At 37.7% G+C, this 23,917-nt stretch overlaps 1 protein-coding gene across 1 annotated transcript; it reads right to left on the bottom strand.

The window, feature by feature from the left end:
• Positions 1-3,144: 3,144 nt before the first annotated feature.
• On the bottom strand, positions 3,145-21,156 carry Ccdc195 (coiled-coil domain containing 195). Its single transcript, XM_071619349.1, has 3 exons — positions 20,922-21,156; positions 13,406-13,652; positions 3,145-3,268 (listed from the first exon to the last, which is right to left on the bottom strand). Exons 1-3 carry the CDS (start codon positions 21,154-21,156, stop codon positions 3,145-3,147), a joined length of 606 nt encoding a protein of 201 aa, XP_071475450.1.
• Between the last annotated feature and the right edge of the window lie 2,761 nt (positions 21,157-23,917).

The following is a 23,917-nucleotide window of genomic DNA, read 5'->3' as shown; positions in this document are numbered from 1 at the left end:
CTCTGGACCTTGAGAACATTGGGGTCACTGTCACTTGTTGAGAAAGCCTCAAATTACAAACACTAAAACTTGATGTCTGACTTAGTGTCACATATTTCAGAGATAGCACAGAACTCTTGCAGGAGTCAGGAGAAATGGAGGTCTGATTTTGGCTCTGCTACAAAATAACCATGTTAGTTCTAAATAGTGGAATGACCCCTGCAGACTATATTTACTTTACAAAATTATGATCTGGAATTAGAGTTTTACTGGCATATTTTATTATCCTGTGACTTAAAAAATTTTTCCTCACCAAAAATAAGAATACTCAGCCAGGATGATTATTTTTGTTTATATATTATTTTCTGTACAAATAAAAAAATCTAAAATAAAGATTGATAATGAAAAAAATTAAAACAAAACTTGTGCATTGCTTTCTATCATCATGTTCCAGTTTTACCAGCTATGTCTTGACCTTGAGGTAGGCTGTGAAGATCTAGAACTTCACCCACTTCATCCAAGCAGATGTCACTTCTTACCCCTCACCCTCTTACCTTCTCTTTCAACCTCACACTTACTTCTCCCTTTTACTTTCTCCAAAGTGTAAATTTACAGATCCACCTTCTTGTTTTGGATCTCCAATTTGGGGAATTCACATTTAAGTTAGAGATTGCAATTTGGCATCGTAGGCATAAGATCTGGCTCCTGGATGTATTGTGTTCGATTTTCATGATGTTAAAAAATTGAACTTGCTGCCAATGTTTGTCAATCTGGAGATTTTGCATAAAACCCCAGAATTTAATATCTTGAAAACTGGGCAAATAGAAGTACTGGGTCTGCTTTCCCATGCTGTGCCAAAGGTGGGATCTGTGGCTCCCTTTAGATCCGGCATACACAGATCTGTTCTGGAATCCACACTCATTTCTGCTACTTGCTCATCGCTGGTGGGTGTTTGAGTTTCTAACTTACTTGCAGATAGCTGGGGGTTTGGGGCATGTAAGAATTCAAGTGCAATGTAATTGGTTGATCAGAGTATGCCTGAGATGCTTTTCGTGTTCTTTGTAATTCACTATACTTAAAAATATGCTCAGAGGGCTTGGTGTCAAACACTATAAAAAGTCCGGGAACAGAAATGGAACTTTGTTTCTTTAATCATAACACTTAATGATTTAATTTCAAAGTTTAAAATTTGATGGTGCAATATATTTTACTGGACAATGTTAGGCCCATGTAATTCAGTTCAGTTCATCAAACATAGATGAAATGTCCGTCACATACTATTCACTGAGCTTGGCATTGGGGATAATTTGTTGTTATAACCTTGCCAGGTATGGCATTTTAACTTGGATGGCTGTCATATATTGTTTTTTTTTTTAAATATAATATTTGGGCAATGTTGTTTTAAACCAATGTTAAAGTGAAATTCTCAATTTTATAGATATACAAAGAATATAATTGTGCATGAACTAAAAGTATCAGCTACCTCATTGGTTAATACCTTAAATTATCTACTCTGTGTGTCTTTATTCCTGGGTGAATGTGTTTCTGCATCTCATTTGTATCTTTTTTCCCCTCTGGTTGTAAACTTGCCCCACTGTACATCTGTTACAATGTTGAGAATATTGTTAATCTTAAATGCATATCATAAATAAAAGAGCAGTTGATCCCATCATGTGGTTTTGCCTTAGGGTGCTGGTTCCTTCATCTGTCTCCTTTCCAGGAGTCCGCCTGTGACTATTAAAACCCCTTGATAGACATGGTGTGGACCATTCCTACCCTTTCTTCTTTACAACTTCCATTTCAACTTGATTCCAGATTTGGAGAATCCTGCTCCATTTTTTTTTAGTACTTACAATAGTGGATAAATAACAAAGTATAACTGTTCAGCTTGGAATTCTTGTTTAGGAGGTCAATTTCTGGCCTTGTCCCTGCCTTCTACCAATCTAATAATTCTAGAGTAGGGACTAAGATTCTGCATTTTAACACTATGGAGTTATTTATTTATTTTTAAAACAGTATTGGTATTACCATGTTTACAGCAGCACAGTTCACAATAGTTCAATTATGGAATCAGCCTATAGGTGTTTGTCAGTGGTGAGTAGATCAAGAAAATGTGGTCTATATACATGATGAAGTTTGAGTCAGCCATAAAGAAGAATGAAATTATATCATTTGCAAAAATTGGATAGAACTTGAGAGCATTATGTTAAGTGAAGTAAGTCAAACTCAGAAAGTCAAGGGTCATATGTTTTTCTCTTGTATGTAGAAGCTAAAAAGAATAAAGGAGAAATGGGGATGGAGTGGATCTCACAAAAATCAAAGGGAGACCAATAGAGAGTAGAGGGAAGGGACCAGGGGAGGGCACAAGGAGCGGAGAAAAAGGGGAGGTCTTGGAGAATGAAATTAACCAAATTATATTGTGTGCAGGTACAAATACGTAACATTGAATTCCATCAGCATGTATAATTATATGTGCCAGTTTTAAAAAAGATATTGGTATTAGAAACACAATCACTGTATACAGGAAGGGGAGGGATTATATTGATTAGAAGATCAGGGATGGGGGACATTCTGAGAATTTCCAGCCCCTGACAAATGATGATTTGAATGATTTTTTTTTCTCTTCTCAATCAGGTGTAGTGTCTTTGCCTTTAACCAGCCCATGGTGGCTCTGAATTTGTCATGTATGCGATGGGCATTCATGTGTTGGGGCTCTTGAGCCTGCGACTCAGCTAGCAGTGGTGAAATATCAGCACACCATGGACTATAAAGATAGTCATTATTGCTTTTGTGCCATTAACAAAACCCATTTTTTTTTCTAAGCTCATTATAGCTTTATCTGGAAAGTGACACTTATAATGTGGACAGCAGCATTTCCTGATGGCAGAGTGCGGAGATGGGATACTTAGCACAGGCTCAATTTAATTGTTCACATGCTGCATGACAAGCAGTGGCCACTGCACACGCATAGGTCCTTAGTATTTAATAAAAACAAAAGGCCATCACTTGCATTCCTAGGCTGAGCAAGTCCATTGTCCAGACACTTGGCATTCCATGTGTCTACTGCTCATCTTGCCAGAGTTCTGGGCAGGGAAAGGCACAGGTCCAGCTAGGCCTTGATGCTCGCATCTTGATGTTCTTGTTACATCTACTGCCTTGCGTGTCCTATTCTGCAATAGCACTTAGCTGGTTGGAGGTCTGATTTGGTGAGCATTTCAAAGAACTTGAATTTTTGGAACATGAAGACATGCTCCTGGGTAACAGGAAGCTGACCGTCTTGATCTTGTCCCTACAGAAAGCAGAAGAAGGGCTTTTACTGAGCCTTAATATGTTACATTTGCTATTTTTGCCCAACACCAAGTACTGTCTTCAATGTTTATTTACTGTATTATGATAGTTTTTTTGTTTAGTTATTCAATAATAATAATATATTGGGACTGATCTGTGCAGGGTCCAGTCTCACAGTAGGCCCAGGTCCATCCTGCCAGCTGCAGGTACCTGTCAGAGCACAAGCACAGGGCCAGCAGACCCATGCCAGAGCTCAGGCCTGGCCCAGATCCGCCCACACCAACATACGTGGGACCCAGGCCTAGGATATGTCAGGGTTCGCCACCCCTCCACCATCTGGGAGCCTAAGCCTAACCTACTTCCATCTTGGGACACTGCAGTCATCTCCATAGCCTTCCCCAGCAGTAGCCCCTACCTTTTTGACAACAGACCAGGCCTAGAAGCAGCTGCATCTCAGAGAAGGCATCCCAAAGACAGTGTGAGGCCCACCTTTTTAGCCCCATCTCTGTAAGACATTGTTTTCTTTTTGGGGCACCTCCACTATCATCTCAAGTTATCTCAGCTATTGCTGCCACCACCTTTAGTTGTAGTAGCATCCATTGAGGGACACCACAGGTTCTGGAAGCCCAACATCAAGGTGAGGTACAGACAATCTGCACAGGTACTACAAGAATACAGAGAAAAAAAATTGTAATATCTCAGATCCACACTGCAAGAAAGGAAGACACATAGACAACATGAAAAAACAAGGGATGAAAGTGCCCCAAACAGACCAGGATACTACAATAACAAAACCCATGGACAGCAAAGTTGATGAGATGTCAGAGAAGGGTTCAGAAGGTTCATAACTAAAATGATCTGTGAATTAAAGAGTGATCTAAATGAGCAAATATAGGCAAAAATTGATCAAAGAAATAAGAGAGCAAATACAGGTAGCAAAAGATTACTTCAAGAAAGAGAAAGAGACTCTGAAAAAAAAAAACAGTCAGAAATCCTTGAAATGAAGGAAACAATAAACCAAATAAAAAATTCAATAGAAAGCATAACCAACAGACTAGATCACTTGGAAGAAAAAATGTCAGATAATGAAGACAAAGTATAAAATCTGGAAAATAAAGTTGACCACACAGTGAAGATAGTAAGAAACCACGAACAGAACATCCAAGAATGATGGGACACATCAAAAGACAAAAATCTAAGAGTTATTGGGCTAGAGGAAGGCACAGTGTTTCAAACTAAAGGAATGCACAATCTCTTGAATGAGATAATATCAGAAAACTTCCCAAGCATGAAGATGACAAGAGGCTTATAGGACACCAAATGTACAAAATTACAACAGAACTACACCAAGGCACATTATAATGAAAATGCCTAGCATACAGAATAAGGGTAGAATCTTAATAGCCACAGAAAGGAATCAGATCACATATAGGGGGAGACCAATTCGTATCTCATCAGATTTTTCAACTCAGACTCTCAAAGCCAGGAGATCATATACCAAGCTCTGAAAGAAAATGGATGCCAACCAAGAATCTTACATGCAGCAAAATTAAGCTTTAGATTTGATGATGAAATTAAAACTTTCTGTCATAAACAAAAGTTAAAAGAATTTACAACTAGAAAACCTGTACTACAGATCATCCTCAGCAAAATATTTCACAAAGAGGAAATGAAAAACAATGATGAAAATCAGCAAAGGAAGGTATTACACTAAAGGAAAAACTAATCAGAGAAAAAACCAATTCAAGTTAAATATTAAAAATAAACAAAAATGGCTGGGAATACAAATCACGTCTCAATAGTAACCCTGAAAGTTAATGGTCTAAACTCATCAGTCAAAAGACATAGACTAGCAGATTGGATTAAAAACAACAACAACAACAACAACAACAACAACAACAACAACAATATGCTGCCTCCAAGAGACTCATCGCATAGGAAAAGACATCCACAGACTGAAGGTGAAAGTTTGGGAAAAACCATACCACTCATATGGACTGCAGGAGCAAGCAGGGGTTTCCATCTTTATATCAAATAGACTTCAAGCTAAAGTTAATCAAAAGGGATAAAGAAGGACATTACATACTGCTCAAGGGAACTATACACCAACAAGACATAACGATTATAAATATATATGCTCATAACAACGGAGCATCTGTGTTCATTAAACAAATTCTTCTCAAGTTCAAGAGTCAAACAGACCACAACACAATAATTTTGGGTGACTTTAACACACCTCTTTCACCACTGTATATATCTTCCAAACAAAAGCTGAACAAAGAAACTATAGAACTCAATAACAGAATCAATAACTTAGACTTAACTGATATATATAGAATATTTCACCCTTCAACAAGTGAATACACTTTCTTCTCAGCAGCACATGGATCCTTCTCTAAAATAGACCAAATATTATGCCACAAAGCAACTCTTAGCAAATATAAAAAAGTAGAGATACTACTTGCATTCTATCAGATCATAATGAAATGAAATTAGAAATCAATGAGAAAATAAAAAATAAAAGCCACTCCAACACCTGGAGACTAAATAATATGCTGCTGAATGAACAATGGCTTGCAGAAGACATCAAGGAGGAGATTTAAAACATTTTTAGAGGTAAATTAGAACACAGATACAACATATTGAAATCTCTGGGACACTATGAAGGCAGTTCTAAGAGGAAAGCTCATTGCATGAAGTTCATTCCTTAAAAGATGAAAAAGTCAACAAAAAAATGACTTAAAATTACATCTCAAAGCCCTTGAAAAAGAACAAATCTACATCAAAAACAGTAGAAAACAGGAAATAATTAAAATCAGAGCTGAAATCAATGAAATTTAAACAAAATAAACAATTGAAAAAATTGACAAAACAAAAAGTTGGTTCTTCGAAAAAATAAATAGAATTGACAGACCCTTAGCCATTCCAACAAAGAGAAGGAGAGAGAAAACTCAAATTACTAACATACATGATGAAAAAGGTAATATCACAACAGACACTACAGAAATACAGAAGATAACTAGAAATTATTTTGAAAACTTGTACTCCAATAAAATAGAAAATATTGAAGGCATTGAAAATTTTCTAGAGTCATATGATTTGCCCAAATTGAATCAGAATGATATACACAATTTAAACAGATCAATTTCAAGTGACGAAATAGAAGACGCCATCAGAAGCCTACCAACCAAGAAAAGTTCAGGACTGGTGGATAAACAGTCAAGTTCTACAAGACCTTTAAAGAAGAATTAATACCAATACTCTTCAACTTATTTCAGGAAACAGAAAAAGAGGGAGCACTTCCAAACACATTCTATGAGGCCAATATCACCCTGATTCCAAAACCAGACAAAGACACATCAAAAAAAGAAAAAATTAGACCAATATCTTTAATGAACATAGATGCAAAAATTCTCAATAAAATTCTGGCAAATCAAATATAAAAACATATCAAAAATATAGTACACCATGATCAAGTGGGGTTCATTCCAGTGATGCAAGGTTGGTTCAACATACAGAAATCAATAAATGTAATTCATCTCATCAATAGACTTAAGATAAGAACCATATGATCATCTCAATAGATGCAAAAAAGCATTCAACAAAATATAGTACCCCTTCATGTTCAAAACCCTAGAAAACTAGGGATAGTAGGAACATACCTCAACATTGTAAAAGCTATCTATGCAAAACCCAAGGCCAACATCATTCTAAATGGAGAAAAATTGAATTGAAAGCATTCTCTCTAAAAACTGGAATAAGACAGGGATGAGCTCTTTCACCCCTTATATTTAGCATAGTTCTTGAAACGCTGGCCAGAGCAATCAGACAGACCAAAGAAATTAAAGGAATATGGATAGGTAAAGAAAAACTCAAAAAAGCACTATTTGCCGAGAATATGATTCTGTACCTAGAAGACCCAAAAAATTCCACCAGAAAAATTCTAGAACTAGAAAATGAATTCAGCAAAGCAGCAGGATAAAAATCAGCACCCATAAATCAAAGGCATTTCTGTATATAAGTGACAAATACTCAGAAAGGGAAATGAAGAAAACTATCCCATTTACAATAGCCTCAAAATAAAACAAAAACAAAAACAAAAATACTTGGGAATCAATGAAAGAGATGAAATACTTCTACAATGAAAACTATAGAATGCTAAAGAAAGAAATTAAAGAAGACCTTAGAAGATGAAAAAATCTCCCTTATTCTTGGATAGGCAGAATAATATTATCAAAATTACCATACTATACAGATTTAATGCAATTCCAATCAAAATCCCAATGACATTCCTCATAGAAATAGAAAAAGCAGTCATGAAATTCATCTGGAAAAATAAGAGACCCAGAATAGCTAAAGCAATCCTTAGCAAGAAGAGTGAAGCAGGTGGCATCACTGTATCAGAGCTTAAACTATACTACCGAGTAACAAAAGAAGCATGGTATTGGCACCAAAATAGACTCATAGGCCAATGGTACAGAATAGAGGACACAGAGACTAACCCACATAATTACAGTTATCTTATATTTGACAAAGGCACCAAAAACATACATTGGAGAAAAGATACCCTCTTCAACAAATGGTGCTGGGAAAATTGGAAATCCATATGCAATAAAATGAAATTAAACCCCTATCTTTCACCATGCATAAAACTCAACTCAAAGTGGATTAAGGACCTAGGAATTAAACCAGAGACACTGCGTCTATTAGAAAAAGAGTAGGCCCAAATTTCCATAATGTCAGATTAGACCCCAGCTTCCTTAATAAGACTCATATAGCACAAGAATTAATATCAAGAATGAATAAATGGATGGATTCAAACTAAAAAGCTTCTTCTCAGCAAAATAAACAATTAGTGAGGTGAATAGAGAATCTACTAATTGGGAACAAATTTTTACCACACGCATGTCAGATAGAGTACTAATCTCTAAAATAAAGAACTCAAAAATCTTAACACCAAAAAAACAAATAACCCAATCAATAAATGGGCCAAGGAACTGAACCGACACTTCTCAGAAGAAGATATACAGTCAATCAACAAATATATGAAAAAATGTTCAGTATCTCTAGCAGTTAGAGAAATGCACATCAAAACTAATCTAAGATTTCATCTCACTTTAGTCAGAATGGCAGCTATTATGAAGACAAACAACAGTAAGTGTTGGCGAGGATATGGGGAAAAAGGCACACTCATACATGGCTGGTGGGACTGCAAATTGGTGCAGCCAATATGGAAAGCAGTATGGAGAGTCCTTGGAAAACTGGGAATGAAACCACCATTGACCCAGCTATACCTCTCCTTGGTCTATACCCAAAGGACTTAAAAACAGCATACCACAGGGACACAGCCACATCAATGTTTATAGCAGCACAATTCACAATAGCTAAACTGTGGAACCAACCTAGATGCCCTTCAGTAGATGAATGGATAAAGAAAATGTGGTATATATACACAATTGAATATTATTCAGCATTAAAAGAGAATAAAATCATGGCATTTGCAAGTAAATGGATGGAGCTGGAGAATATAATGCTAAGTGAAATTAGCCAATCCCCCAAAACCAAATGCTGAATGATTTCTCTGATTTAAGGATGGTGATCCATAATATGCTGCGGGGGGGGGGGGAATGGGAGGATTAAATGAACTCTAGATAGGGCAAAGGGGAAAAGGGGAGGGAGGGGGAGGGAGAGGGTATAGGGGTAGGAAAGACGGTAGAATGCAATGGTCATCGTTACCCTAAGTACATATATGACGATACGAAGGATGTGACTCTACTTTGTGCACAACCAGAGACAAGAAAAATTGTGCTCTATATGTGTAATATGAATTGTAATGCATTCTGTTGTCATATATAACAAATTAAAATAAAAAAAAGTCATGAGAAAAAAATATTGCAATTGGCTTTTAATTAAGCCCAGTGACTAGTGCATTTGAAACTATTGAAGGAGGGTCTGTACCTCAGAGGATTGGTTATTAGCTTGATGTAAGTGGAGTATCATACTGACTTAAGCAAACAGTCTTGCAACAAAATCTCTTCAGTTGAAATGAAGCAGAAATTTTGCAGCAATTATCTTATAATCCAGACCCATCTGCTGATTTTCAACTCTGAGTTCACTGACTATCCATCATGCCTCAACAACAAATGGAACAAGGGGAAACAGCAATTGCCCAGTGTAACCTGGGCAATCTCTTCATTTTCCTTACTTCTTTTTATCTCTAAAGCGTTATATCGAATTTTGATGTAAACCAGGACAAACGGCTCTTAAGAATAAGTCTAAAGAGCTGTGTTTAAAAATGAGTGCTTTTTTCCCCCCAGCATTGTCCTCTTTATGGGTAGATAAGGTTATAACTTCACAGAATGGCATTTGTGGCCCGGACCTCAGGAAACACATCTGCACCTTCCCCTGGGGAGGAAGGCTGGCCAGGCGTTCATATGTTGGAATCAATAACATAATGATGGCCGTAGCCAATTATGGAGCATTCACTGGACTATTTCACTTATTCCTCACTAAGACTATGAGGTAACTGCTGTTATGATTCCCTTTTCACAGAAGAGTAATTCGTGTGGCAAACAACACTAATAACTCTTTCCAAGGCCACGTTGTTTGTCAGTGATGGAGTTGGGAATTTAGCCATCTGATTCCAGAGACCATCTTCTTAACCACTTCCATTTGGAAAAGGAGAGAATACACTTATTGGAATGCAACTAGCTTCTTTTTTTAATTAGAAAATGAAATAAACAGCATTTTAACTTTCAACTGTCTGTCTGGACCCTTTCCTTGTTAACAGCTTGGGATTGCTCCCCCCACCACCCCTGAAACCCAGGAAGAAAAGATTGTATTTCTTTGTTGAAATTAAATGAAAATTAAAATCCCATCTCTAGTTTCTGGAAAGCTTTGGTTCTTAAAACTATTGACATTGGCATTATTCTAAAAAAATGCTTTCATGATAGAATAATGAAAAAGTTCACAAGAAAATTAGGCATGATGTCTGATATGATTCAAAATCTATTTCCAACAAATTGGTTCTCTGTAAACCTTTGTAAAATTCTTTGAAAGTTATTAGGAGGTAAGTGAATTTCCCAAACAATCAGAAAAATAATGTAATGACATGTCACTTTACTAGTTAATTCCTGAGAATGTAAGGAACAAAATAGAAAAGGACTACAATAAAAAATATACTTAAATCATACACTAAAGTTCTATATCTAGTGGATTTTATACCAATTCTGATGTTGATTTTAAGCCAATATTGACTTTGTTCTTTTAATATAATCCTACAATTGTCTCAGTCATTCAAATTAAACTAACTTCTAAATTAGAAGTGGATTGTGTTATACCTATTTGTGAGTTGGCAGCCTGGAAGTTGGAAAACATTTTACTTCAGAAAAATAATACTTTATGAACATTGGTTATGTTCTCAAACTATCATAGAAAAAAATAAAAATTGAAATGGGAATATCAATAGTACTATAATTCTTAGTTAGCATTTATAGTCTGGTTAAGTATAAAAAATAAGACATTTTAATACATGTTCATTCTTCAATTTCAAAATGTATAGACACAAGAGATCAATGAAAATCTAAAGAGTAGGCATTTAGTAGTGGGATTATGGAGGATTTTCCTTTTTTGTGTGTTTTTCCTTTGTATATTGCATTTATATTTTGAAATTTGTAAGGGGTAGGTGAGTGTGTTATGTATTTTTCCTTCCTTTTCTAGAGAAAACAAATTAAAAACAAAAAGCAAAAAAAAAAAAAAAAAAAAAAAAAATACAAACCTCTGCCTTTCCTCTTCCCTCTCTGAAGAAACATGGCCATTGAAATCCAGTGGCTCTGCATATACTCCTTGTTTCCATATCCCATATCTCATCTGTCAACAAATTTGTTTGGCACCATCTTCTAAACATATTCAGAAAATATATCCAAATGTTCCTACTGTGGCAGAGAAATGATCACCCTTTGCCTAGAGGACTTTAGAGCCTGGTCTAAATCTGGTCTTCTTGTTTTAGGTGTTGTTCTTTCATAGTCTTTTCACAACAGGGTTTCCAACATGATCCTTTTTTTTTTTTTTAAATGAAAAGAGCAGGTGATGCACCCCAATTCCCTGGAATAAATCCAGAGTTGTTGGAGGCGGGGAAACCGCCCTTGGCTCTTTGCCTTCCCGTCTTTCTGCTCTGGGCTGCTTACTCCCTTGCTGGCAGCCCGGCCGCCTTGCCTGTCCTTGAACACATCAGTCATGCTCCTGCCTGGTGTTTCGCATGTGCTGTTTGCAAGGCCTGCCGAGTTCTTCCCTATGGTACCATCCCTCGCTCCTTCTGTTCTCAAGTGGTGAGGCCCTTTTTGGCTGTGGCAGCAAATATTCTAACAATGCTGGCTCCTCTCACCCTTGCCCTCTATTTTGCTTTGTTTTTCCTCACAGCATCTGACATAATGTACCCTTTCTCAATTTTCATGTTCACTGATTATCATGTTACAAAGAAACAAGGTCCAGGAGGGCTGGGATCCTTGGCAGTTGTTCCTGCTGTATGCAGGGGCCTCAAATCTTGCCCAGCAGGAAGAACACACTCAGGACATAATTATTGAATAGATGACTATATGTAATTCAAGCAGAAAAACAGGTTGGAAAGATCGAAACCAAACTCGTGATGACATTTGCCCCTGAGAGGGTTGGGGGAAGAGAGAGATAAGGCCTTCCTCTTAATTAGTCACATTTCATTTCTCCTATACATAAAAATATCTGAAGCAAATGCGACAGAACTCTTGTAGATGTGTACATCAGTGTTTGTAACATTTCTGAATACTCCTGTGCATTGAAAGATTTCAAATGACAATTAATTGTTCACTAGCCTCCCAATAGTTACAGGATGTAGCCCATATTCCTTAGCATGCCACAGAAGGCCCCTAATGACAGATTCTGCTCATCTCTCCATCCTCATTCACATCACGACTTTTGGTTTCTGTTAATGTCATGTTTTTTGGGTTTTTTTTTTTGCCTTCACGTCTTTTTTTGTTTTACTTATGATAAGGTTTCCATTTTTCTTTGCCTAACTAAATCTAGCCTTCCTTTATGATTCAGGCTCCTCTCTGTTCCTAGGATGGAACTTTCTACAAAGGACACACAATTTTCTTTCTGTCTTTTGAAATCCAAATAAAACTGGCTCAACTTCTGAATCCCACATCCTGTGGGAGGTCTGTGCTCTTTGCAATACTTATGAGAATTCCTGCAGCGCTATTACTTATGGTTATCCCTTGATTGGATATTCTGTCACTACCAAAGGAGATGATTCACTTACTCTCTCAACATTTGTATTTTCTACTTTCTCTTTTCTCTGATAAGCTAATCATGAAGCTCTGGTTTTCTTTTTTGATTTTCCTCCTTTTATTCCCACAAGACAGATGTGTGGAGACTTGGCTGGAGTCAGGGCCTCACTAGGGGTTGGAAGGTAGAAGGCAGAGTGTGGGGGAAAGGAGGCTACCCTCCAGCCTGGTAGGGCGATCAATTATGCTTAATATGACACTTTTGTTCTAGAAGACTCCTTGACTCTCCCTGCTGCAGGGGTCACTGGCTAAGATTCCTCTTGAAGACCCCAAAATGTTTCTCAAATATTCTGTCAAATTCCTCTCATTCTTAGGCTATGCCTAACTCTGCAAATACCAATTTTTAAAATTTGGAGACAGTTTGGCTTTTCCTTTGACTCTTGGCCCTTTTGAGTTTTGCCTGAAGAGTGCTTCAAAGACCCTAAAGCCCACCCGGCCCATTAAGTCATGTGCCTCCACAGAAAGAGTTCTCTCTGAGAGCAACTGTCTGCTCAGCTCCCAACGTGCCCAGGCCTTCTCCCTAGAAACACTTTGTTGTGTGGGCAGTTTGCTGTGCGTCTCTAGGATTAAATGAGAGTTTTGAACATAATGGCTTACTTTTGCTGAGTCTTGTGTTGTTGGTGCCTAGCTCAGAACATCATTGCTAAGGCCTGATGAACGATTGAAAGCTTATGTTTTATGTTTACTTGAAGTATCAGAGTGTGCTTGTAAGATTTGACCTAAAAATTTTTTTGCTCCTATGGATTCCCCAAATGGATATAAATCAGATGGAAATAATTTTGATCCAATCTTAAGCATGTGCCTAGCACAGTGAACATTACCTGCACCTGAAAGCATGCTCAGGAGAAGCTCTTTGGCTGGAACTACCGTTGCTAAAAGAATCTGCGGCCAACATCTTGTCTTGGTTGTCCTGCTTTGTAACTGAAGAACTTGTCAGTGACTTAACTGGTCCCTGAGCTTCCACGATTCCACCATTTGGATGTCTTTTCCTAGTTTTCCAGGGATCATTTGCAGTAAATGAATGAACTGATGAAGAAATGGAATAGCGCCTAACAATCATGACATTGCCTGCAGGGGAGACAAAAAATTCAAGTTAAACATGATTCTACCCTTAATGACATCCACATGTGGAAAATTATGTCAATCACACTTTATTGACTCTAACTAAACAAAACTATTATTTTTGTTTCATTTCTTGCACAAAAGACATCTATGTATTGATTTATTTTACAAATGTCAGTTGAGGCCAACCATGTAGCAGTCACTTTTTCTAAAACGAGGGTGTGATGATGAATATAAAATTCTTGCTTGCAGAGAGCTTATAGTTGTTTGTGGAAGACAGATAACAACCAAACAATACACGACATGATTCATACAGAGAAAGATGGGTCTGATAGGGGCAGGGGAGAGAGACCAATGAAGGAGGTGACTGGAAGCTGTTTAAGTTTTTATTTTATTTTATTTTTGTGGTGATGGGGATTGAACCCAGGGCCTTGTGCATGCAAAGTAAGTACTCTACCAACTGAACTATATTCCCGGCCCTGTTTAAGTTTTTGCTTATAAAAAATCGTTGTGAGAAGGTAGCATCTGTTCACAATAGCTTACGGATAAGCTGTTATTATGGATAGCTAGAAAAGAGGCACTCAAAGGTTCCAGTCACAAAGCAATGTTCAGGAGAGAGAAATGTTCATGATCCTGATTTGAGCCATGTGCATAATATACACATGTTGAAATATCACATTATACTCTATTAATATGAACAAATAAAATGTACTGGTCAAAAATGGAAAAAATGTTTAAGATGGAAATGCTAATTCCTTGAGCATTACACATTGCATACTTTTATCAAATTATCACACTATACCCCATAATTATATACAATTAAAACAGTACCAATTAATTTAAAAAATTAAATGAGGAAGAGGGACCTAGTCATAAATAGATAATAAACCCAGGCCTTAAAATTGGAGTAATGTGGGACTTTTTGAGATGCCAATTCTTGATGACCTCCTCACCCTCACTCTAGAACTGGCTCATCCACCATCCCTGACCTGAATGGTCACCTGAATGGCCACTTGAATGCCCCAGTGATCCAGTGGTCGCTCTAACTGGCCTGTTATTGCATGTTTTGGTTCCATGGTAAAGTTATTATGAGGAAACCCGTTGAAGGAGAGATGAGAGCAGAGAAGACCTGTGGAAAGAAGAGAAGATGCATAGGCAGTTGGAGTGACCCTGGGTGAGGTGGAGAGAGAGCCCTGGCCTTAGCTCCTGAGGGCTTTCAGTGCAATTTCTGTTTGTTTTTTCCAATAAAATCCTTTCTTGAGGTAAATAAAATCTTCTCTGTTCCTTGAAACTAAAGAACCCCGATGAGAAGAGTTTCATTTTAGGGGATCTTTGTCAAATCCCAACTCTCACACTGTACTAACTGCTACCTGGAACTTGTCAATTGACTGCTTTTTTTTTTTTGGCACTAAGAATTGAACTCAGGGGCAGTTTACCACTGAGCCACATTCCTTTTTATTTTGAGATGAATTCTTGCTAAGTTGTTGAGGGTCTCACTAAGTTGTAGAGGCTGGCCTTGAACTTGTGATCCTTCTGCCTCAGTCTCCTGAGTTGCTAGAATTACAGGTGTGCACCACAGCACCCTGCTTCTCTTTTGACTTCTCCTTGGACATCCACTTATTATCGAGGAGGCCAACACTGACCTCATGGTTTGGTTTTCATCTTTTGGACCCTTTTCTCTTTCTCACCATAGCTTTGCTAATAACTCTCATGGGAGTGTAAAAACATTGCATATTGTGTCATGCATTAGAATCTCAGAAGCACAATTATTTCTTAAATTTGCTTCCTGCCTCTGCAGAAAGCAGACATAAGATTATTATGGCAAATGCATGAAGTGGAGGTTTCCTTGGCTTTGTGTAGTTTGGAAGAGCAGAAGACCAAATTTAGAGAAGATTCTGGGGAGAGTTAAGTTCAAATCTGTCTGAAGTGATTAACTGCAAATTCTGTTCATAAGTTAACTTGAAACACTTTATTTTGGCCATGATACATAACTTTCATAATTATGTAAAACAGATTTGCCACTACTGGCAAACGTGAACATTTCTGTTTAAATGGGTTAGACGACAGCCCTTCATTCTGAATCACAGGAAACAACAGGGGAAATCATGCTGTGATAGTGAAGCTGAGTTTATTTTTATTTGGGCCCTACACTCAATGTGGAACTGATTAGCAATAAGCTCTTTGTTCATCTCCCTGGGTCACAAATAGTGTGTGTCCTTCAGTTTCTCATCAACACAAGGGAAGAGATAGTCAACACAGCATCCCAACATCCTTAGCACAATTTCAAAGATAATTTCCAAATGCAGTTTATGTGCTAGTAAAGGAGATGAGCAAATTGAAAAAAAGAGGCCTGGCGATGCTGCGAGTTCCCTGTAATGCATTGTTTCTTTTATCTTCTCTGCAGCAAATTACCTCTTCCCCAATAGTCCCAAGGCCAAGGTGGCACAGGGTAGAAGGGGAGAGGGACCATTCCTGAAAGCACTGGCTAGATTTCATCTCTGCCAAATATTTAGGCACATACTGAGGTTTCCTTGAGCATTTATCCAACAAGGACTCATTCTGAGCGGGCACCCTCCATTCTTATAACATATATGTATGTGTGTATACATATGTATACATGTATACATACACATGTTAATTATGCAGAATAATGGGTTTCATTGGGACATATTTGTATAATGTTTTAGTCAGTTTTCTTTTTCTGCTGTGATGAAAAGATCTGACCCAGAACAATTTTAGGGGAGGAAAAGTTTATTTGGGGGCTCACGGTTTCAGAGGTCTCAGTCCATGGGCAGCAGTTTCCATTTGTTGGGCCTCAAGATGAGGCAGAACATCATGGCAGAGTGTGTGGCAGAGGGAAGCAGCTCACATGAATATCATGAAGCAGAGAGAGAGACTCCACTCCAGATACAAATATATACCCCAAAGCCACACCCCCAATGCCCCACCTCCCCCAGCCACACCCCACCTGCTTCCAGTTACTGCTCAATTAATCCCCATCAGGTGATTAATTCACAGACTGGGTTAAGGCTCTTACAACCCAATCATTTCTCCTCTGAAACCCCTTGCGTTGTCTCACACGTGAGCTTTTGGGGGACACTTCACATCCAAACCATAACATACATGCATATAGAATAATCTGATCAATTTCATTCCCAATACCCTCCCTTACTCCACCTCCTCCTCCCATTACTCTACACTAATGGTCTCCCTTCTACTTTCATGATAACCCTCTTTTCTTTTTTCCCCTCTCGCTTCCACATATGAGAGAAAACCTATGACGTATGTCTTTGGGTGTCTGGCTTATTTCACTTAACATGATACTTTTCAGTTCCATCCATTTTCCTGCAAAGGACATAATTTCATTCTTCTTTAGGGAAAAATAAGACTCCATTGTGTATATATATGCCACATTTTATTCCATTCATTTGTTTACAGACATCAAGGCTGATTCCATAACTTGGCTACTGTGAATTGTGCAGGAATATTTAAAGTGTGATGACTTTAATTCTTTTTGATAAATACAAAAGAGTAGTACAGTTGGATCACACGTTAGTTTAATTTTTAGTGTTTGGGGAACCTCCATACTGATTTCCATAGCAGCCATACTAATTTACATTCCCACCAACAGCACTTAAGTGTTCCTTTCCCCTCGGCATCCTTACCACCATTGATTGTTTTTTGTAATCTTGATGATTGCCATTCTGACTGGAATGAGATGGAATCTCAGTGTAGTTATGATTTGCATTTTCCTGATGGATAGACATATAGCTGTATTTATAACATCCATATTAATATGTAAAATACCCTGAGCTATATCAGAGCTATATCAGCGTTCTGTGTCCTCAGGTGAGTACAGGGGAAACAGGATCTTCCACTCACAAAGACTTATTTTTTCTTACTACATATATCACAGAGCAAAGAGACAAACTTTCAGTTCCAACTGACTTGCTTTCAGGTTTTTTGGTTACACACTCTCTCTCTTTCTCTGTCTCCCTGTCTCTTTCCCTCTTCTCTTTTGGTACTTGGGATTGAACCCAGGGATGCTCTACTACTCCTAAGCCATATCCCAAGCACCTTCTATTTTGAGACACAATCTTGCTAAGTTGCGGAGTCTGGCCTTAAACTTGCAATCCTCCTGTCTTAGCCTCTCTAGTAGCTGGGATCATAGGCCTGTACCACCATGCCTGCTCAGATGTTCCCTTTTTTAAAGTGAGACTCATACTTCTGATTTTACATCATTCTTCCTCAAAAACCAAGTTTATATCATTTCATTATCAAAAAGGGTAAGATAAATCACTTAATCTCTCTGGATTTTATATTCTCAAAAAAAAAAAAAAAAAAGGGCGTTTCTACTGGAAGATCTTTGGAAATTCCTGTCTGGTAGATTTCTATGATTCAATTGCAAGTATGAATTTCAATTGATGTTGGCAAAATATTATTGAAAATACTAATAAAAACTTATACTCAAGTCAACCACTATTTTTCTGATACATCCACTTATATGACAACCGTGAATAATTCATTCTGAGTCTTATTTGTGTTATTTCATTTAATCCTCTTGACAGTCCCGAGACTGGTTTTACCACTATTCCTGTTGTACAAGCAAAGAGACAGATCATAAAAGCACATTGCACTTATGGAATTAAGAAAGCTTACAGTTGGAAGAGGCCTTGGAAGATGTCTAGCCCAATCCATTCATTTTTATGTGATGATGCTACAATCAGCAATTTGATATGACTTGCTCAGTCTTGTACAACTAGCACAAAACTGGGGCTATCACCCAGCTGTATTCAGGCTCAAGCCAATCAATATTCATTCTCCTTACTCTACAGTACTACATCACATATAATAAACAAATACATATTTAAAGTAACACAACCGGGCTCTCAAGCAAAATGTGAATCACACTTCTATCTGTGTTTTGTTGATGCACCTAGCAAGAGTTCCCAATGTCTCATTGGACATTATTGTTCATGTGCTGAAGGAGTGTGACACCCATCATGTGTTTAATTCTTACAAATATTTTAACCTCCACTAAGCCTGATGATCTTCAGACCCTGAGAGTTGAAAGGGTTCTACTCTTTGCTCTTTGAACCATGCAATATTTGTTTTAAGACAGGACAAAGATACACAAAGACCCAACTTTCTTATTAGGATAAGTGTGCTAGAAAATAGATCTGAAGAAGTGTTGTTTGCTTTTGGAGCAAGGCAGTGGCTTTCGGTGGCAGGTGTGGGGTGTGAATTTTGCCGGCAGCTGACATTTGACAGTGTCTGGAGGCGTTTTTGACGATCATAACTGGTGTAAGGGTGGGAACTATAGCAGTCAGTAGTTAGAAGCCAGGGGAGTCACTAAACATCCTGCAGTACCCAGGATAATGGGAATTCCCATTATCCTGACCTCCAAAATGAAGTATTATTCAGTCCAAAACACCAATGCAGAGGTTGAGAAACCCGGAGTAAGGATATATTACCAATGCCAATATATTTTTGTTTTTCATCAAAAGTTCTAATCTCCTTATGCCATTTTATTATATAATCAGAAGACAGAGCTACTCAAGTCCATAACTGTACTTGACAAAAAGGGAAAGATCCTGATTAGAGTCTGTTTTCAGCTTTGAAACATAGGGTCTAGTGTGCCATACTAGAGAGAGAAACTCAAATAGAGAGAAGCGCATTGTCAATCTGCTCAGAAACTCCAAATGGCATTGCCTGAAGCCTTGGCAGATGACATTAAGAACTTTGAGTGGTTAATTATGTATGTCAATTTTATGTGAATATGTTGTTGAATATATCACTGACAATTTAAATGCAGAACATATTTCTTGCTCTGCTGGTTTCTGACCTTATGTATAATCTCCAGAATCAAAAGTCTTAACTAACTCTTAGATGCTGTTGTTGGGAATGTAAATTAGTATGGCCACTATGGGAAAAAGCGTAAAGACTCCTCAAATAATTAAAAAAAGAACTATCATATGATTCAGCTATACCATTCCTAGGACATGTATTTAGAGTGGTGATGTCCATCTCATTCCACTATTTTTCTATTCCTAGGTATTTATCTGAAAGAAATGAAGTCAGCATACAAAAGAGATACTTGTGTATTCATGTTTATTTTGGCAGTACTATTCGTAATAACCAAGATGTGGAATTAGCCTATCAACAGATGGATGGATAAAGAAACACACACACACACACACAGTGGATTATTACACAGCCATAAAGAAGAATGAAATCCTGTCATTTGCAGGAAGTTGGATGGATCTAGAGAACATGATGTTAAGGAAATAAGCAGATACAGAAAGATTAGTATTTAATGTTTTATATGTGGAAACTAAAAGAAAAAAAGAAAGGTAAGACAGATGATATGGAAATAGACAAGGGACTATTAGAGAAGAAGAAGGGGATATTAGGGAGAAGGATGAATGAGAGGAGGGGGCAAGAAATAAAAGAAGGGAAGGTAGGCATCATCAAAGCATGATATATTATATATATATTATATATATATTATATATGTAATATATATACATATAAATACCACAGTGAAGCTCATCAGTTTGCACAAGTACTATGCATTAATAATTATAATTTAAAAAATCTTTTTTATAAAAGGTGAAGTTTGATTTCTAGACTATATCTAACATTGATCTTACTTCTGGAAGCCTTCACTCTGTGCAGTAGGTGGGGTCATGTGCAACATGCCTCACGTAAGACAGTAAAGCTCTTTGTAAAATGTGGTTAAGAACCACTGTCTGCCATATGATGTGTGTTTGCCAGGTGCCATATGGAGCCTTAAGTCCATACAATTGCAGGTGACCCTCACAAACACAAGCTGGGTACCATAATGCTTTTGGATTTTGGAAAATGAAGATTAAAGAAGTTTTATAACTAGCTCACAGTCAAGTGGCTGAGTAACAAATCATTGACAACATACTTGTCTGACTTTGATATCCATACACTTACCTATTCTGCAACACTGTCCCAGCTCAAGAGAACATGCCATTTGAGAGATACACATTCAGTGTTCTTTATGCAGCATTTAAGTGGTTCTTAACGTGATTAATTTCCACAAACCTGGTGTTTCTTCCCAGCATATCCAGAAATTGTTTTAGTGCTGCTAAAATAGTTTGCTTGGAAATGCTAATGAATTTTTTTGTCTAGGGAACCCACCACTGGGAATACTGAACAATGCAGTTATGTGATAGCACCATAGACCCACTATTGAGGACATATGCAAAGACCAGTACAGCCCAGAAGAGTGCACAAGCCCAGTACCTTGGTGTTCCAGCGTGGTTGGTGTTGCATCAGTGGGAGTACCACCATGAGGGGTTGCTGGATGTGGTCCGTGCACTTCTTCTTCCCCTTCGTCTCCTGATTCTCCCCCAGAGCCCGCGGCTCTTTGACTACCTGAAGCCAGTTTCCTGCGGAGGGCTTGATTCTCCTTCTCCAGTTTGCTTATCTCTGCCCGCAATTCCTGGATGACTCTGAGCAGCTGGGTGTTAGCTTCCATTGCTTCAATCCGTGGTTCTCTGGTTGTACCTCTGGGGAAGACAGGCCAACTGTTACTCAGTGGGACAGTTTGATCCTCCAGTGAACCTTCCCGAACAATGCATGTCTCTCTTCCCTGTGCCATCTTTCAGCACCCGAGGGGTTAGGCTGCCCGGGGAGGTGAAGGATCTCCATGACTTATTCATTCTGGGTTTTGTTTTTCAGAACAGTGCTTTTCTTTCTTTAATTTCATGTCAATCCACAGTTCTAGACATGGCTTTGTGTCCGGGCAGAAGAGAATACTCCAAAAAAAATTTCCAGTGAGGACGGAGTTTCTTGTTCCCATCTTGAAATAATAGCCACAACAGCCATTCAATCTTTCCTCTGTGGCCACCTTTGGGATCAAATGTTTTGAAGGCTCACCAACTGCCACATGTAGAACATTGACCTAAGAATTATGCCTTATCTTTTCTGTAAAATATGCCATAGTTCTGTAGTTTTTATGGAGAATTATTAATTTTGACACCTTTTGATTAAGGAACTGGGTGACATTAATCACAAGGGAGTCATCTGAACGGCAGGACTATTATTTAAATATGATATTGGTAATTCTACATAAATCCCTCAGGACAGACCAAGGAAGCACCATATGCAGGATGTCTCTGCAGGTTTGTAACTTAGAGCATCTTGTTGGTAGTTTGTTTTAGGATGTTTGCCTGGGCACAGGATGCCCAGGGATATTTTGGGAATGTAAGAAGATAAGGGCAGAACATTAATCTTGAATGAAAAAAAACAAGGAACAGTTACAGCTTTCATTACCTATTTCCTGAAGAGGTTTCTTTGTTGGGAATGAAAAGTATGAATCTTAAATAATATACACTCTGATAGCAGTCTCTGGAAATTCAATTAATGTTTAAACATAGCTGATCTTTTGCAATAGGTGAAAACCATTGGAAAACTTTCCATGGAGATCATTTTTCCCACCCATTTGTTGACTCCTATTTCCTATATTGATGTTTCCTATATTGATGTTTTTGCCTGTCCTAATGGATATTTATTGACTGATTCAAGGCCACAGAAGGAAGAAGTGATTGGAGAAAGTATTGTACCTTTTTTATTCATACAAATTTACATGTTCAAACTTTACAATACGCTTATGAAAAAGTCAGTCTGTAAAAATAACTGGGATATTTGGAGATGCTATTTCTGTTTAAATGATTTTCAATAAACACTTTGATGCTGGGCATTCTGAGGATATAGAAGTGAGTGTGGAAGTATGGAACATGGAGCAAGATAGACTTGGAATGGTAGCCCAGTCTCACCACCTATTGGATGTTCTAATCTGTTCCACGGTATCTTTGTAATGGATCACTGACCCTATATTTTGAATACTTCGATTGTAAGAGAGTCTTCTTCCTACCAAAGTTTGCTATTTGCTTTTAAAAATATTTTCAATTAATTTTTATTGGTGCATCACAATTAAACATAATAATAGAATTTTTGTTACATAATTGTACATGCATATAACATAAATCAGTCAATTTTATTCCCCAGTGCCACAGCTGTATTATGGATCATGCAGACTGACCTCAGCTGAGAACATCCTGATTGTGGAGAGATGGCAAATTGTAGGTTAATGGACAAAATTAGCTTGGGCTACATTGGGGCCTTTAGAGAAAAAGTCATTTACTTTAACTTTTGTATCTGACCTAACGTTCTCCTATTAGGTAAACCTCTTGGAATGTATTAACAGCTTAACAGACCTCTAGCCTCCACCAACCCTAAGGCTAAGAAGGCTGTAACAGTCAATACCTATAGGAAAAACTTTCCCTCTTTGCTACAGCTCACCTACCTACTGGCCCCACCAATTTATTTCTTAAACATATTGATTGATGACTTTTGTTCTTTGGCTATAAAATAGTTCATGTAACCTCTTCCACATCAGAACAAGTTATTCAGGCAACTTGAATCCGTGTTCCTGTGCCACTCATACTTGGTTCAGGGTAAGCTATCTTATTTTCTTTAAAGTCAAGTTGTTGTTTTATGTCATCATTGACAATGGAGATGGATGATAATGATGGTTCCTTAACAAGATGAATGTATACACTTAAGATGCCATTGAACTTATACACTCAAAAATGGTTAAAATTAAACAGTATGTACATTTTAGCATCAACCCTATAGGATTTTTTGTTTGTTTTTTGTGGTGCTGGGATCGAACCCAGGGCCTTGTGCATACAAGGCAAGCACTCAACCAACTGAGCCATATCCTCACCCCACAGTATGTACATTTTAGAATAAAAATTTAAAAAGATAAAATACATATACATATGCACATAAATAAAAGAACATAGAAAAGGATTCTTATGGAAATGAACCAAAGAGCTGTCAATGGTTATCTCTAGATGTTGAAGGAAGTGATTTTGCTTTCTTTTTTAGAAATGTGATATTGTAAGATAAACATATGGTCTTCATCTCATTTCCTGGCACACATCTCCTAAAATCCATAGAATCTTCAAATTGATAAATGACAAGTGACTTTTTAATGTGCTAAGAATTGACAAAGGCTAGGGCCTGATGGTGAAGTTGGCCAAAGATTTCATATATCGTGCCTGTGTTAGCGGAGCCTCCATAAAAACTTGAAAAAAAAAAGGATTTGGAGAGTCTGAGAGCTGAACGAACGCATGAGGTTTTTGGAGGGTGGCACACCCATACCTCATTCTATGTACTTCTTTATCTGGATCCTTTCTGATAATTTATTTTTTATTGTTTGGTGGTAACTT

Source organism: Marmota flaviventris, chromosome 11 (assembly GCF_047511675.1).
Source record: "Marmota flaviventris isolate mMarFla1 chromosome 11, mMarFla1.hap1, whole genome shotgun sequence".
NCBI lineage: Eukaryota > Metazoa > Chordata > Mammalia > Rodentia > Sciuridae > Marmota > Marmota flaviventris.
The sequence above is the reverse complement of the archived record's forward strand: the minus strand, read 5'-3'. Positions and strand labels throughout refer to the sequence as shown.

What these genes read in the sequence shown, in the direction of transcription:
- Ccdc195 (XM_071619349.1), bottom strand. Translation starts at nt 21,156, where the DNA reads ATGGAAGCTAACACCCAGCTGCTCAGAGTCATCCAGGAATTGCGGGCA. An exon ending in AACCACGCTGGAACACCAAG is followed by an intron (nt 13,653 to 20,921) that starts GTACTGGGCTTG and finishes TCTCCCCTGCAG; the next exon opens with GCAATGTCATGATTGTTAGG. An exon ending in GAGCATGCTTTCAGGTGCAG is followed by an intron (nt 3,269 to 13,405) that starts GTAATGTTCACT and finishes TGCTTTCTGTAG; the next exon opens with GGACAAGATCAAGACGGTCA.